The sequence below is a fragment of the Elgaria multicarinata genome, chromosome 3 (assembly GCF_023053635.1).
Source record: "Elgaria multicarinata webbii isolate HBS135686 ecotype San Diego chromosome 3, rElgMul1.1.pri, whole genome shotgun sequence".
Classification (NCBI taxonomy): domain Eukaryota; kingdom Metazoa; phylum Chordata; class Lepidosauria; order Squamata; family Anguidae; genus Elgaria; species Elgaria multicarinata.
This window is the reverse complement of record NC_086173.1, coordinates 165,300,908-165,313,491: the sequence shown is the minus strand read 5'-3', so window position 1 is coordinate 165,313,491 and position 12,584 is coordinate 165,300,908. Positions and strand designations below refer to the sequence as shown.

The 12,584-nt window shown below is 50.2% G+C and overlaps 1 protein-coding gene across 1 annotated transcript; it reads left to right on the top strand.

Annotated features, from left to right (window-relative positions):
• Positions 1 to 2,201: 2,201 nt before the first annotated feature.
• On the top strand, positions 2,202 to 11,392 carry LOC134395741 (RLA class I histocompatibility antigen, alpha chain 11/11-like). Its single transcript, XM_063121903.1, has 4 exons — positions 2,202 to 2,481; positions 7,509 to 7,784; positions 9,768 to 10,055; positions 11,283 to 11,392. The coding sequence occupies exons 1-4, from the start codon at positions 2,238 to 2,240 to the stop codon at positions 11,390 to 11,392; spliced, it is 918 nt and encodes a 305-aa protein (XP_062977973.1). The 5' UTR covers positions 2,202 to 2,237.
• The last annotated feature ends 1,192 nt before the right edge of the window (positions 11,393 to 12,584 follow it).

Genomic DNA, 12,584 nt, shown 5'->3' with positions numbered 1-12,584 from the left:
ACAGGGACGGCATGATGACATCATCGACATGGCTGCAAGAAAGGCAAAGGCTATTTTGGGCTGCATTCCTAGAAGTATAGCTTCCAAATCACATGAGGTCCTGGTTCCTCTCTATTCGGCCCTGGTTAGGCCTCATCTAGAGTATTGCGTCCAGTTCTGGGCTCCACAATTCAAGAAGGACGCAGATAAGCTGGAGCGTGTTCAGAGGAGGGCGACCAGGATGATCAGGGGTCTGGAAACAAAGCCCTATGAAGAGAGACTGAAAGAATTGGGCATGTTTAGCCTGGAGAAGATTTGGGGGAGACATGATAGCACTCTTCAAATACTTGAAAGGTTGTCACACAGAGGAGGGCCAGGATCTCTTCTCGATCCTCCCAGAGTGCAGGACACGGAATAACGGTCTCAAGTTAAAGGAAGCCAGATTCCAGCTGGACATCAGGAAAAACTTCCTGACTGTTAGAGCAGTACGACAATGGAATCAGTGACCTAGGGAGGTTGTGGGCTCTCCTACACTAGAGGCCTTCAAGAGGCAGCTGGACAACCATCTGTCAGGGATGCTTTAGGGTGGATTCCTGCATTGAGCAGGGGGTTGGACTCGATGGCCTTGTAGGCTCCTTCCAACTCTACTGTTTTATGATTCTACATAGCTGCTGCGCTATTATATAGTTGCCATGTTTCAATATGCATAACTTCTCACCCGTTTACGCTACAGAGATGATTTTTTTCTGAAATGTTTCAAATTTAATGACAAATACTTTTTGTAATTACACATTTTTGTTAACTCCATTAGTTTTTGAGATAATTTCATTTGAAGATATAAAATTAGTGTTCACATGGGTTATGTGTGACGTTTAACCATGATTTACTCTAAAACTATACGATTTTCGAAAGAATACTCAAGAACAAAAAAGTTGCCTTTTTTTTAATGAGGATTAAGAAAATGTATAATAACCTGGGGTTTACCCCAATGCTTTGGGAATTATGAGTGATATCTCTTTATACATCCACTTTCTCAGGATTGTATGAATTTACAGTTTATCATACAGGGCTTTCATTTCAGAAGTATCTCTCGATCTGATGCACAGATCATTTTGAACAAGTTCAACTGCGATTTTTACAGTTGAACATGTTCAAATGTTCTTTACAAAATTTCAAACAGGATGTGCTTGTAGCTTTGTCTGCGGCCGTGGAGGCAGAGATGCGCAGCGTTCTCTGACACCCCGATGCTGTCTAGGGCCCATAAGATTCCTCTCTAAGACAACCAGCACCCGCATAGATTATGAGACCGTTCCGTTCTCTGCTTTTCTGAGCTCCCAAAAGAAATGTTGCTAGCTAAATCACACCCCAGGCAGCAGGATTCCTAAGATCCTTTGCATACCAGGAAAAGGATTTAAGGGGGAGAAATGTAAAAAAATCATTAAAAAAATCAACAGATGACCCAATCCGATTTGAATTTGGTATGCTTAAAGCTCTCCTTAATATCTATTACTGTGCCAATTTTGATGTCTTTATCTTTAAAACTTACGCAGATGTAAGCATTGGTTTAATTTGTACTTTAAACATCTCAAATCCGGCTCCTGCGCCCCCAGTGGCCGCTCGGAGAACAACAAACGATTCGCTCCTAAACAGGTAGCAAAATCGGTCGGGTCTTTTGGCTTTATAGCGCAATTAAAGCAGGACGCAGGGGAGGACTTCACAGTCAAAGCAGATTAGAAGCTGGAAAACTTCGGAGTCCTTTGCACGCGATTCGCAGTGATTGCACAGTATAACGCTGGCGTGATGAAGCTATTAGATTCATAGCTCCCGATAGATTCATAGCTCCCCTTCATAGCCCTCTTGCTGCCCCTACCTCGTTTTCTTTCCTCTCCCTCCCGAGGAGTTGTAAATATTCTTCCCCTTTCTCTCCCTTACTTCCCACGTACCTTCCTTATTTCCCTTCATTCCCCCTTTTCCCTTAGTGCCCCCTTCCTTCTTAACTCCCTGCAGCCCTTTTACCTGCTGGTCCTTCCCGCCCGTCCCTCCTTCTCCCCCTCCATATCTCCTGCCTGGGGAATCCTCCTTGCTTGGATGGATCCTCTCCCAACAACCCAAGTGCCACCTGCTGTAGGACGGCAGAGCCCATGAAGGCGTGAGGTCTGGCAGGGTCTTCCTATGCAAGGCCCCTAACTCCACCTCCTCTCTGTGTCTCCTTCCCAGGCTCCTCCTCCTCCTCCACACACTCCCAGCGCAATTTATACATGGGGGTGTCGGAGCCCAGCCAGGGGCTGCCCCAGTTTACCGCTACGGGCTACGTAGACGACCAGCTCTTTATCCAGTACGACAGCGACACCAAGAAGGCCCAGGCTCGCGTCCCCTGGATGGAGAAGCTGGAGAAGGACGACGCCCAATACTTGGACCGGCAGACCCAGGCCTTGCATGGCTGGGTGAAGAAATTCAGAGTGGATTTGGAGAATGCACGGAACTTTTACAACCAGAGCAAGGGTTAGTAGGAAATGGGGGGGAACATTGATTCTCTCTCCCCTCCCCCCAGATTCTTCCCTTCCAGGGCCAGGAGAGCGGAGTGCTGAGAGGGACGGAAAGGAAAGAGGAGGCCACTCCTAGGAGAAAAACTGGTTCCCCCCCACTTTACATATTCACAGCCTCCCCAGATGCACTTGACTACAACTAGAGGAAGTGGGGAGGGAGCAGAGCAGAGCCCCTCCCTTCCCCCACCCCCACCCCCCCCTCTCATCTAAGCAGGAGCACCAGAGGGGAAGGGGATTTTAAACAAAGTGAAACCCCTCTTATTGGAGCGATGAAGGAAGGTGACCCTATGAAAAGGAGGACCGGGCTCCTGTATCTTTAGCAGTTGCATAGACATCAGTTTCCCAGAGGACCTTTTCTTCTGTCGCCCCCAGATTGTGGAACGGCCTGCCGGAGGAGATTCGTAAAATTAACTCTCTATGTGATTTTAAGGCAGCTTTAAAGACTAGCCTTTTCCGGCAGGCCTATCCAGATCAATGTTAAATCATGAATTTTTAAGATGTACCGTATTTCTTCGATTCTAAGACGCCATCGATTCTAAGGCGCACCCCATTTTTAGAGATGTTAATTTGGGGGGAAAAGGGCATCTGAGAATCAAAGAAATAGTTTGTTTCCTGTCAAAAGCTGCCCCACCGCCCTCCCTGCACTCACGCAGGACGAAGCAAGAGCCCTTCTGCCACCCTCCTGCTTCCTCCCCACTGAGCCCAGGGTCGCGGCAGGAAGGAGCTGCAGGGGCTGCGGGCAGGAGGGGGCCGGCCGAGGGGCAGCCTGAAAGGTTCGGGGGTCCTGAGCACAGAGGGGGAGACGAACCCCGAAAGGCCTCCAGCCGCTCTCCGCTGCATCCAGGGCAGGAAACGCCAGAGTTTGGTTTCGCGCCTAAGAAGGGAGGGAGAAGGGGCGGGGAAGACGCAAATGGCTCCGTTTCCTTTACGTGGTAGTATTACTACTAATAATTATAATAACAACGAGGAGGAGGAGGAGGAGGCTGCCGTGGCCTGGGGGCTGCAGCAGCGGCGTGGGCCATCCGTGAGGCGCCTCAGCTTCTCCCTCAGAACCGCGCTGCTTTCTGCAGGCCCGGGAGCAGGGCGCGCTGTGCGGCCTTGTCCGCCGCCTCCTCCGGCTGCTGCTCTCTCGCCTGCCTGCCTCTCTCCGGGGCCCGGCGGGGGGAGGCGGCGAAGCGAAGCGAGGCGGGGGGAGGCGGCGAAGCGAAGCGAGGCAAGGGGGCCGGGCTGAGCCGCTCGTCGTAGGCCGCTGCGGCGTCTGTGGCGGCGGCAGCGCAGCCCTTGTTGCCTGCCCGGCTCCGTGGCGGCCTCCTCCTCCTCCTCGTTGTCACCCTCCTCGTCAGCCGGGCTGGGCCTTGGACCTCTCCAGCGGGCGGGATCGGAGCCCAGCCCCGGCATGGCTGTGACATGTCCGGCAAGATCGAGAAAGCAGGTGGGTGGACGCCGCGGGGGGAGAGGCCGCTGGGCCAGGGAAGGGGGCAGAGGGAGGCCTCCTCCTCAGTGGGGCTTTACTTGGGGGTCGGGGAGGGAGAAGTGTGGAGCCTGGCAGACGGTTGGAGAAGGGGGTGCAAAATGGTGGGGGAGCCCCCCCATTCCTCCCCACAGGCTTTGCTCTTCATCCCATTCATCAGCCCCACATTCAAAGAAGGGCCTCCCGGAACAGCCTGGCTCCCGCCCCATAGGAGAGTAAGCAATTTTCTTCTTGTAAAGAGAGCCCCATTGAACTTAGAGGAGGGCTCCTCCTGTCCCATGGAATGCTGCTGCCCTGTCCCATATAGATCTATCTATCTTTGTACCGTATTTCTTCGATTCTAAGACGCCATCGATTCTAAGACGCAGTCCATTTTTAGAGATGTTAATTTAGGGGGAAAAGTGTGTCTTAGAATCGAAGAAATACGGTATTGATTCCTGTTCTAATGTTGTTCCCCACCTCGATCCAAAGGGAGAGGTGGGTAAGAAATAAATAAATTATTATTATTATTATTATTATTATTATTATTATTATTATTTTTAAAAGGGAATTTCAGCAGGTGTCATTTGTATGCATGTCGCACCTGGTGAAATATCTTCTTCATCACAACAGTTAAAGCTGCAGGAACTATACTAGAGTGACCAGATTTAAAAGAGGGCAGGGCGCCTGCAGCTTTAACTGTGGTGACGAAGAGGGAATTTCACCAGGTGCTGCATGCATACAAATGACCCCTGCTGAAATTCCCATTTTTATGCGACTGTTAAAGATACAGGAGCCCTGTCCTCCTTTTCGTAGATGGAGGGGGCTGCGTGGAAAGCATTCTTCACCCTTTCTCTGTATTTCTTCCTTTCGAGAGAGAGAAAAAAACCCTCTATCCTTTTAGTCACAGCAAAACGTGTTGCTAATATAACTTCTGCTCACTTCCTCTGTGAGATCCGTGAAATCCACCTGCTCCCACCGTCCCATATTTGGACCAATGAGTGGAAAGACACAAAGGTAATGGACTAGTACTTAACACTGCTTTCATTTGAAGGAAAAAAGGAAAGGAACCTCTCGTGCAAAGCACTTGAGTCATTGCTGACTCCCGGAGGGACGCCTGCTTTCGCTGACATTTTCTTGGCAGACTTTGTAGTGGGGTGGTTTGCCATTGCCTTCCCCAGTCGCGGATACCTTTCCTCCAGCTAGCTGGGTACTCATTTTACCGACCTCGGAAAGATGGAAGGCTGAGTGGACCTGAGCAGGCTGCCTGAGAACCAGCTTCCGCTGGGATTGAACTCAGGCCGTGGGGAGAGTTTTGGCTGCAGAAATTTCCGCTTACCACTCTGTGCCACACAAGGCTATTTCATTTGAAATAGCCTTAATTAAATAAATATTTTAATATTGCTTTCCCCAGTGTTTAAAGCCAGTTACATAAAACAATATGTATCTCCAAATAGCATGAAAATGCTGACCACCGGTGTGTGGTTGCTGTAAAAAGCCAAATTTGTATGAATGCATTTCAAGGTGAGCAGTTTTATCCTGGATCCCTCCGGCCTCCTGGGCCCCAATTCGTGCTACGCAGCAACAGCAGTGCCTCCTCCGCCTGGTGGCCACAGCTGGAACTGCAACTCTTCCATCCAGCCAAGACCATGAGATCTCAGGAATCCATACTATCCAGGCTGGCTCCAGGTAACTCCTGCTCCAAGCTGCATTTCTCAGTCCGTACAACTTGTATTTATAAATATCCACCACAGACACCTAAGGCCTGGCCTGGTACCTGCTCTCTGCCCTTTAGTTTATTACATACTTATTAAAAAAACCATGCATGCCCCACCGTTTGTCCCAGAAGCTTAAGGCAGCGAAGAGTCAAAATTAAATATAACAATTAAAAACATCCTAACGATTGAAAACAAAACTAACTACTAAATAGTAACACCGGTCAAAATATTTAAAATATTCCAAAAAGCAGTCAGATTAAAACAGCAAATTAAAAATGGTATATTAAATTTCTTCCAGAAATGGAAGATCTTTACCAGCCTCCAGAAAGTCTTTCATGAGGGGGTGAGATGGAGACTCAGAGGAGAGCTTCAGAGCCCAGGGGCAGCTGTGGAAAAGGCCCTGTCCCTCATCCCAGTGAAGTGTGTCTCTGGGGTTGTTGGGCCGTACAAGAGGGTGCCTGGGGATGATCTGGAAGACAGAAACAAACTTCAAAGTGATCTTGATAGGCTGGAGTGCTGGGCTGAAAACAACAGCATGAAATTTAATAGGGATAAATGCCAAGTTCTACACCTAGGAAATAGAAACCAAAGGCACAGTTACAAGATGGGGGATACTTGACTCTGCAATACTACAAACAAGAAGGATCTTGGAATTGTTGTAGATTGCAAGCTGAATATGAGCCAACAGTGCGATATGGCTGCAAGAAAGGCAAATGCTAGAACTGGGCATGTTTAGCCTGGAGAAGAGAAGATGGAGGGGAGACATGAGAAAATGTCTTCAAATACTTGAAAGGTTGTCACACAGAGGAGGGCCAGGATCTCTTCTCGATCCTCCCAGAGTGCAGGACACGGAATAAAGGGCTCAAATTAAAGGAAGCCAGATTCCAGCTGGACATCAGGAAAAGCTTCCTGAATGTTAGAGCAGTACGACAATGGAATCAGTGACCTAGGGAGGTTGTGGTCTCTCCCACACTAGAGGCCTTCAAGAGGCAGCTGGACAAGCATTGTAGGCCCCTTCCAACTCTGTTATTCTATGATTCAACAGGTGGGCTCATGGAGGGGAATGTGTTCCTTCAGATATCCTGATCCTAAACGCACGAGGGCTTTGAAAGTCATCACCAATACATTAAATTGTGCCTGGAAACCAATTGGATGCAGTTGTGTCAACTTGCTCCCTATTGAAAGCCCAGGTGCTGGATTCCAGACCAGTTGTAGTTTCCAAATACTCTTCAAAGGTAGCCCTATGTAGAATTGCACTGCAATGATCCAGATGTGATATAATTAAGGGATGTGTTACTGTGGCCATGTCTACATGCATAGCCTCACCCCACCCCTTGAGGTGTGCAAAGACCAGAGTCACAGAGGCTGGGACGGCCCTGCTCTGACCTAGGAGGGTGGGGGATGTTGGGTGGGGGCCCCTCCCTTGCCTTCTGAGGGGGAGGGGGAGGGGCTGTTTTTGATTGACAGGAGCACCCCAGGCAACAAGGGCTGGGGGTGGTGGATGTCAGTCAGATCAATGTGTGTGTGAGAGAAAAGGACACGGAAAGAGAAAGTGGAGGGATTGTGCCTCTCTGGATTTAAGGCAAGGTGACCCAAATTTTAGGGCTCAGCAGCTAATAAGATAATTCACCTATTCTCGAGCAGCCTCTTCCTTCTAGGAGCCGGAGAGAAAAAATGTTGAACTGAGCCTCTTTTCTGGGGCTTGATGCCTGAGGGTGGGGGCGGGGTAGGTGGGGTGGGGTGAAATGGCTGCCCCTCCCTGGGTTTCCCCTCCCATCTCTTCATCTCCTTTCCTCCTCTGTGTGTCTCTTTCAGGGTTTCATACCTGGCAGCTGATGTACGGCTGTGAGCTGAGGGGCGACGGGAGCAAAGGAGGGCATTTGCAGTATGGCTACGATGGGAGGGACTACATCGCCCTGGACAAGGAGACCCTCACCTGGACGGCCGCCGATGTCCCGGCACAAAACACCAAGAGGAAGCTGGAGGCTGAACCTGCCATTGCCGAGCACGACAAGGCCTACCTGGAGGAGGAATGCATTGAGTGGCTGCGGAGATACCTGGACTACGGCAAGGAGACTCTGCTGAGGAAAGGTGTGTATATTATGGGGGGGAGGAGTCTGTGGGGAAGAGGGAGGGGCTGTTGGGGGGCCTTCTATCCCTGCTTCATCCCAGCCTGAGACCCAATCCACACACCTTAAAGGGGGCACATCTGGGGCTGCCCCCCTTCAGACCCCTGTGGGGGGAGAGGTTTTCAGTACCCTCCAGATTTTTAAAATGAAAATCCCCGGAAGTAGAAAACTAGCACAATGTACACAGAAATGGGTGGTGGTGGTGGATTTTCTTCCCTTTCCCCCCTACGTATTGTAGAGGTCCATCCCACGTACGCTTTTGTTTTGGTTTCCCCTCGAATTATCCCACTTTGGTTATATAGCGTTTATACAGTGTGTGAAAGCTTGCAAACTTACACCTGTGCGCTTTTATGAACCAAGCCTCTTTACACCTCTGTCGTAGCGCGTTGCTGTGATCCCATTGAGAAGCACATCCCCACCCACTCCAGATCTCCTTTGTACCTCCCACTACAGTTTATTGGTTGTTTGAAGTAGGACCACTCCCCTTCCATTCATTTTGTCAGACAACAGGGTCCTGCACTGGGATTTGCTTCTCTTGTTACTGAACTCTGTGGCCTCCGCTTCCTCCCTGTCCTTCTGAACATGGGTGCGTAGTATGAGATGAGAGAGAGAGAGAAAGAGCCTGAACAGAAGAAGCGTGCCATGGAGACAGAATTAGTGTCTTTAGCCCTGACTTGTGCACCTGAGCTGGGTACTGGGGGGGTCACTAGAGTGGTACGGTGATCTAAAAGTAAACCCAGTATAAGGTGGACGTTACTGCTGTGGTAGCTGGTGAGATCCAGGGGATCCAGGGCCACGAGTAAGCATCACAGACTTCGCATCTGGTGTGGAGGAAGCAGGAGGAGGGGAGGAAGAAGCTGCTGGGGCTTTAGGACCCCGCGAAAGCCCTCCCCACCACTTGCAGGTTGTGATCTTCGTAAATGGGGAGAAAAGAAAGAGATCCGTCAAATCAGCTTTATAGTCTGTGTAGGTGTGATGGAGCAGTTGAAGTCAATGGGAATTACTTTTGAGTAAATCCCTTTGAGTGAATTTTGAGTAAATTTTGAGTAAATTTAAAATTTAGCCACTCCTGTTTCCCTGCCAGGAGGGAGCGTGGGAGTTCCGAGGAGGAAAGGATTTAAAAACACCCACTGGGGAAAAGGCACGCCCCTGTCCTTCCTCTGCTCTCCCAAACTAGAAAATAAGAGGAAATTCTTGTTTGCTTTATGTCTTTCCCAGCCTTTTAAACACCCATGCTGTTTCCTCAAAGGAATGGAAGAGCGCCCCATTCATCCTGCTGGAAAACCTTCCTCCCCCTTCCATGAACTGCATATTGAAATCAATGGGATTAACTTTAGAGCAAGGAAACCAGCACATGATCAAAGGAATGAATGAGCGCAAATGCGTTCCTGCACTCCTGAGTTTCATATCTCCTTCGAACTAGTGGAATATAAGATCCAAAAGGCTTGAGGGTGGAAATTTTAAAAATCATTAAAAATAAACGGATAGCCTAATTGAATTCAAATTGGGTATGCTGAAGTCCCTCCTTAATAGCTATTACTGTGCCAATTTTGATCTCTTTATCTTTAAAACTTACGCAGATGTAAGGATTTGTTTAATTTCCATTAAAAAATCATAAAATATCAACAGATGACCCAATCCAATTCAAATTTGATATGCTGAAAGCCCCCCTTAATAGTTATTACTGTGCCAATTTTGATCTCTTTATCTTTTAAACTTACGCAGATGTAAGCATTGGTTTAATTTCCATTAAAAAATCATAAAATATCAACAGATGACCCAATCCAATTCAAATTTGGTATGCTGAAAGCCCTGCAGGGCGTTCAGTCTTTGCAATAGGACAAGATCCCCACAAGGGTTGTTTTCCTGCTCTAAAGAGCAAAGCATCCATCCTGCCAAGCGCTGGAGACGCTCTGGGTTAACTCCAAAGCTGCCTGTCTTGCAGAGCGCCCCGTGGTGAAGGTGACGACCCAGGCGGAGCATGACAGCATGGAGACCCTCGTCTGCCAGGCCCACGGCTTCTACCCCAAGGCCATCGAGACCACCTGGACGAGAGATGGGGAGGTCTTGGAGCATAAGACCTTCCACAGGGACGTCGCCCCCAATTCGGACGGGACCTTCCACGCCTGGCTCAGCATCCAGATCGACCCCAAGGATCGGGACCGCTACCGGTGCCGTGTGGAGCATGACAGCCTGCTGGAGCCCCTGGTCTTTGCCTGGGAGGAGACCAGTGGTGAGAGACTGGAGTAGTGTGTGTCTTCATTATTGTGGTGGTGGTTATTGGTCAGAGGGGAGGACTCTGGGAGGGGCATTATCCCCATTGAAGGAGGCGGCGTAACACCACCCCCAGCAGAATCACAGACTACATCACAACCCCCCCCCTCTTGTGTGTGTTCTTGGATACAAACGAAGTTTTTAGGATGTTGTAGATTTCGACACCCTTGTCGTCCTTTCTGGCCGGCACCTGCTGCCTTGGAGGCCGTAAACTGACATTGCGTCCTAGGGAAGAGCTCTCGGTCTCTGTCTCTCTCTGCAAGACTGAGTGGCTCTGAAATCATGAGATTTCTGACAGTATTTATATTATTGGAGGCAAACATGTCAGCAAAATGGGAGGAGTCGAGCCTTGTTATGGCTCCTCCCTTTGAGAAGAGACCCTCCCCCACCTCCCAGCCCAGCCCTGGAAGGACTTGTGCAAACCTTCGCAGGGGATGATGGGTTGGGGGGTAGGCTGTTCATTGGACCTCTCCCCTTCTGGCAACTGCAGCGTTTTCTCCCTCTGTTGACCCCCACTCCACCACAGTCCTCATGGGCCATTTGTTGTGTACTGTAGCTGCTTCAGCTTTCTCTGGGAGACAAATGAGGCTAAGTGCTAGGCAATTTACAAAGCTTTATTGCAAGCAATAAACACTTCTGTAACACAAAGTAGACACTTTCTGTGAAACTCCCCCTTAGGCAAAAACTATGCAAACTAAGCAAGACAATTGTCCGTTCAAAGAAAAGAAAAGGCTTTTCAAATGTCTATAACTTCAAGGTGGTTGATGCGTGAACAATTTCTCATGCAATCTGTCCAACTGCCTCTTTGCCGCTAACCTTGCTGAACGTTTTAGTTTCCAGCAATTCCTAGCATCAAGTAAGGTTTCTGAATGTTCACCCCGGGAAGTTGACTCCCTGTCCACTGAAAGCATAGAATTTGGCCTTGAAGAGATAGACTCTGGAGGGGGCAGATTTGCAGCTGAAGCCTCTCCCGTGTGAACCTCCTTCCCCCACTCGCTCTAACTGCCCGGTGTCTGGCTCGGCGTCTTCTGAGTCTATTTCTAATTGATTACCTGCATCACCTGCTCCCAATACAGGAGCAGTAGGGCTATACATGACACCATCCGGGGCCTCCCTCATCACAGGAGAAGGGTGTTTTGGGGGTTTCCCTCCAATTGCTTTGCTCTTTTTCTCCATTCACCTTTAGCATCCAACTTGGGGCTCATTATCAGGTGCGTTGTGGGAGCCGCCATGGCCCTGCTGGTGGCTGGGATCATTGGGATCTATTTCTACAGTAAGTATAAACGTTCCTGCTGAGTAACTCTCTTCTTGTGAGGGGAGGGAGGAGGTTCAATACAGTCCAGGTCTTTGAGGCATTGCTGGGCTTCTGGGTCCTGCTCCCCACACCTTCCATTCAGCCCTCATGATGTGCATCTGAGGAGTTGCCCTTCAGATCCAATTGTGCCTCAACTCTATCTGATGTTTGGTGGGTTCTGCCTCCACACCAGGCCTGGCCTGACACAGGTTGCCGCCTGAAGCAGGACCCCCCACCCACTGCCACCTCTCCCCCTCCAAGAAGCAGCCTCTTGCTCACCCCGTGCCTTGCCTTGTCTCCCCGCCACCCCTCGCCAACCCGGTTTCCTTTCCCTCACAGGGGCCCACCTGCTGCCTGTAAGGTCTTTCTGCCTTCTGGAGCTGTGCGGTGCCTGAATGCCTGGCAAAGTATTGCCAGAGATCCCAGGACCTCCCGGACTTCTTGTGTTCCTGACTTCCAGGCCATGTGTGGGCCTGTGCTAGGGCAAGACAGGCAGCTGGCTGGCAGGGTGGGGGAGGCCAGGGGTGCAGCTGGGTTGGGGTGAGGCAGCAAAGACTGCTTCTTGATCCTGCCGACTGCATGCCTGGCCGGCCAAGAAGGTGGCCAGCTGGACGAAGCGGTGACCAAGTCTTTGGAGTGGAGGTGCAGGGTGCAGCTCCTCCCTCCTCCGCCACCTGCTGCCCCCGCTTCCTCCCGCTTCACGGTGGGGGCAGCCCTGCTCCACCCCACAGGTGGTGAGTGGTATCCTCTCCCTTTCAAAGTGGGTGGAAAAGCAGCACAGAAATCTTAAAATAAGAGTCAAAATTCCCCCCCAACCCGCTTCTTTAGATGCTGCCCTGAGCTCTCCCCCGACTTTTTTACAACGGAGGAAGGCTCTACGCCTCTGCGGAGCCTTGTTAAGGAAAAATAAATAAAATTTAAGAGGGGGTGGTTGGAAACCCATTCAGGGAGGGAGCACCCCCTTCCTCCGCCCTCTTGTTTCCTGCCCCCCGTTAGCTGTAAATGTGATCCTTCGCATTTATAGCTAAACAAAAATAAAAACACGTCAGCCCCATTTTCCCATTAAAAACCCCACTTACCAGAGCAGAGGGGGCGCGGATGCTCCCAGGCACCTCGTGACTGCTCGGGTGGGCGGGCGCGGTGGTGGGCGGCAGTGGGAAACCCTCAACTGCACTCCTTCGCATGTAGACGCTG

Bases quoted from the DNA above. Each gene is read 5' to 3' on its own strand.
- LOC134395741 (XM_063121903.1), top strand. From the start codon at position 2,238: ATGGGGGTGTCGGAGCCCAGCCAGGGGCTGCCCCAGTTTACCGCTACG. The intron at 2,482-7,508 runs GTTAGTAGGAAA...TGTCTCTTTCAG, and splicing joins CTTTTACAACCAGAGCAAGG to GGTTTCATACCTGGCAGCTG. The intron at 7,785-9,767 runs GTGTGTATATTA...CCTGTCTTGCAG, and splicing joins GGAGACTCTGCTGAGGAAAG to AGCGCCCCGTGGTGAAGGTG.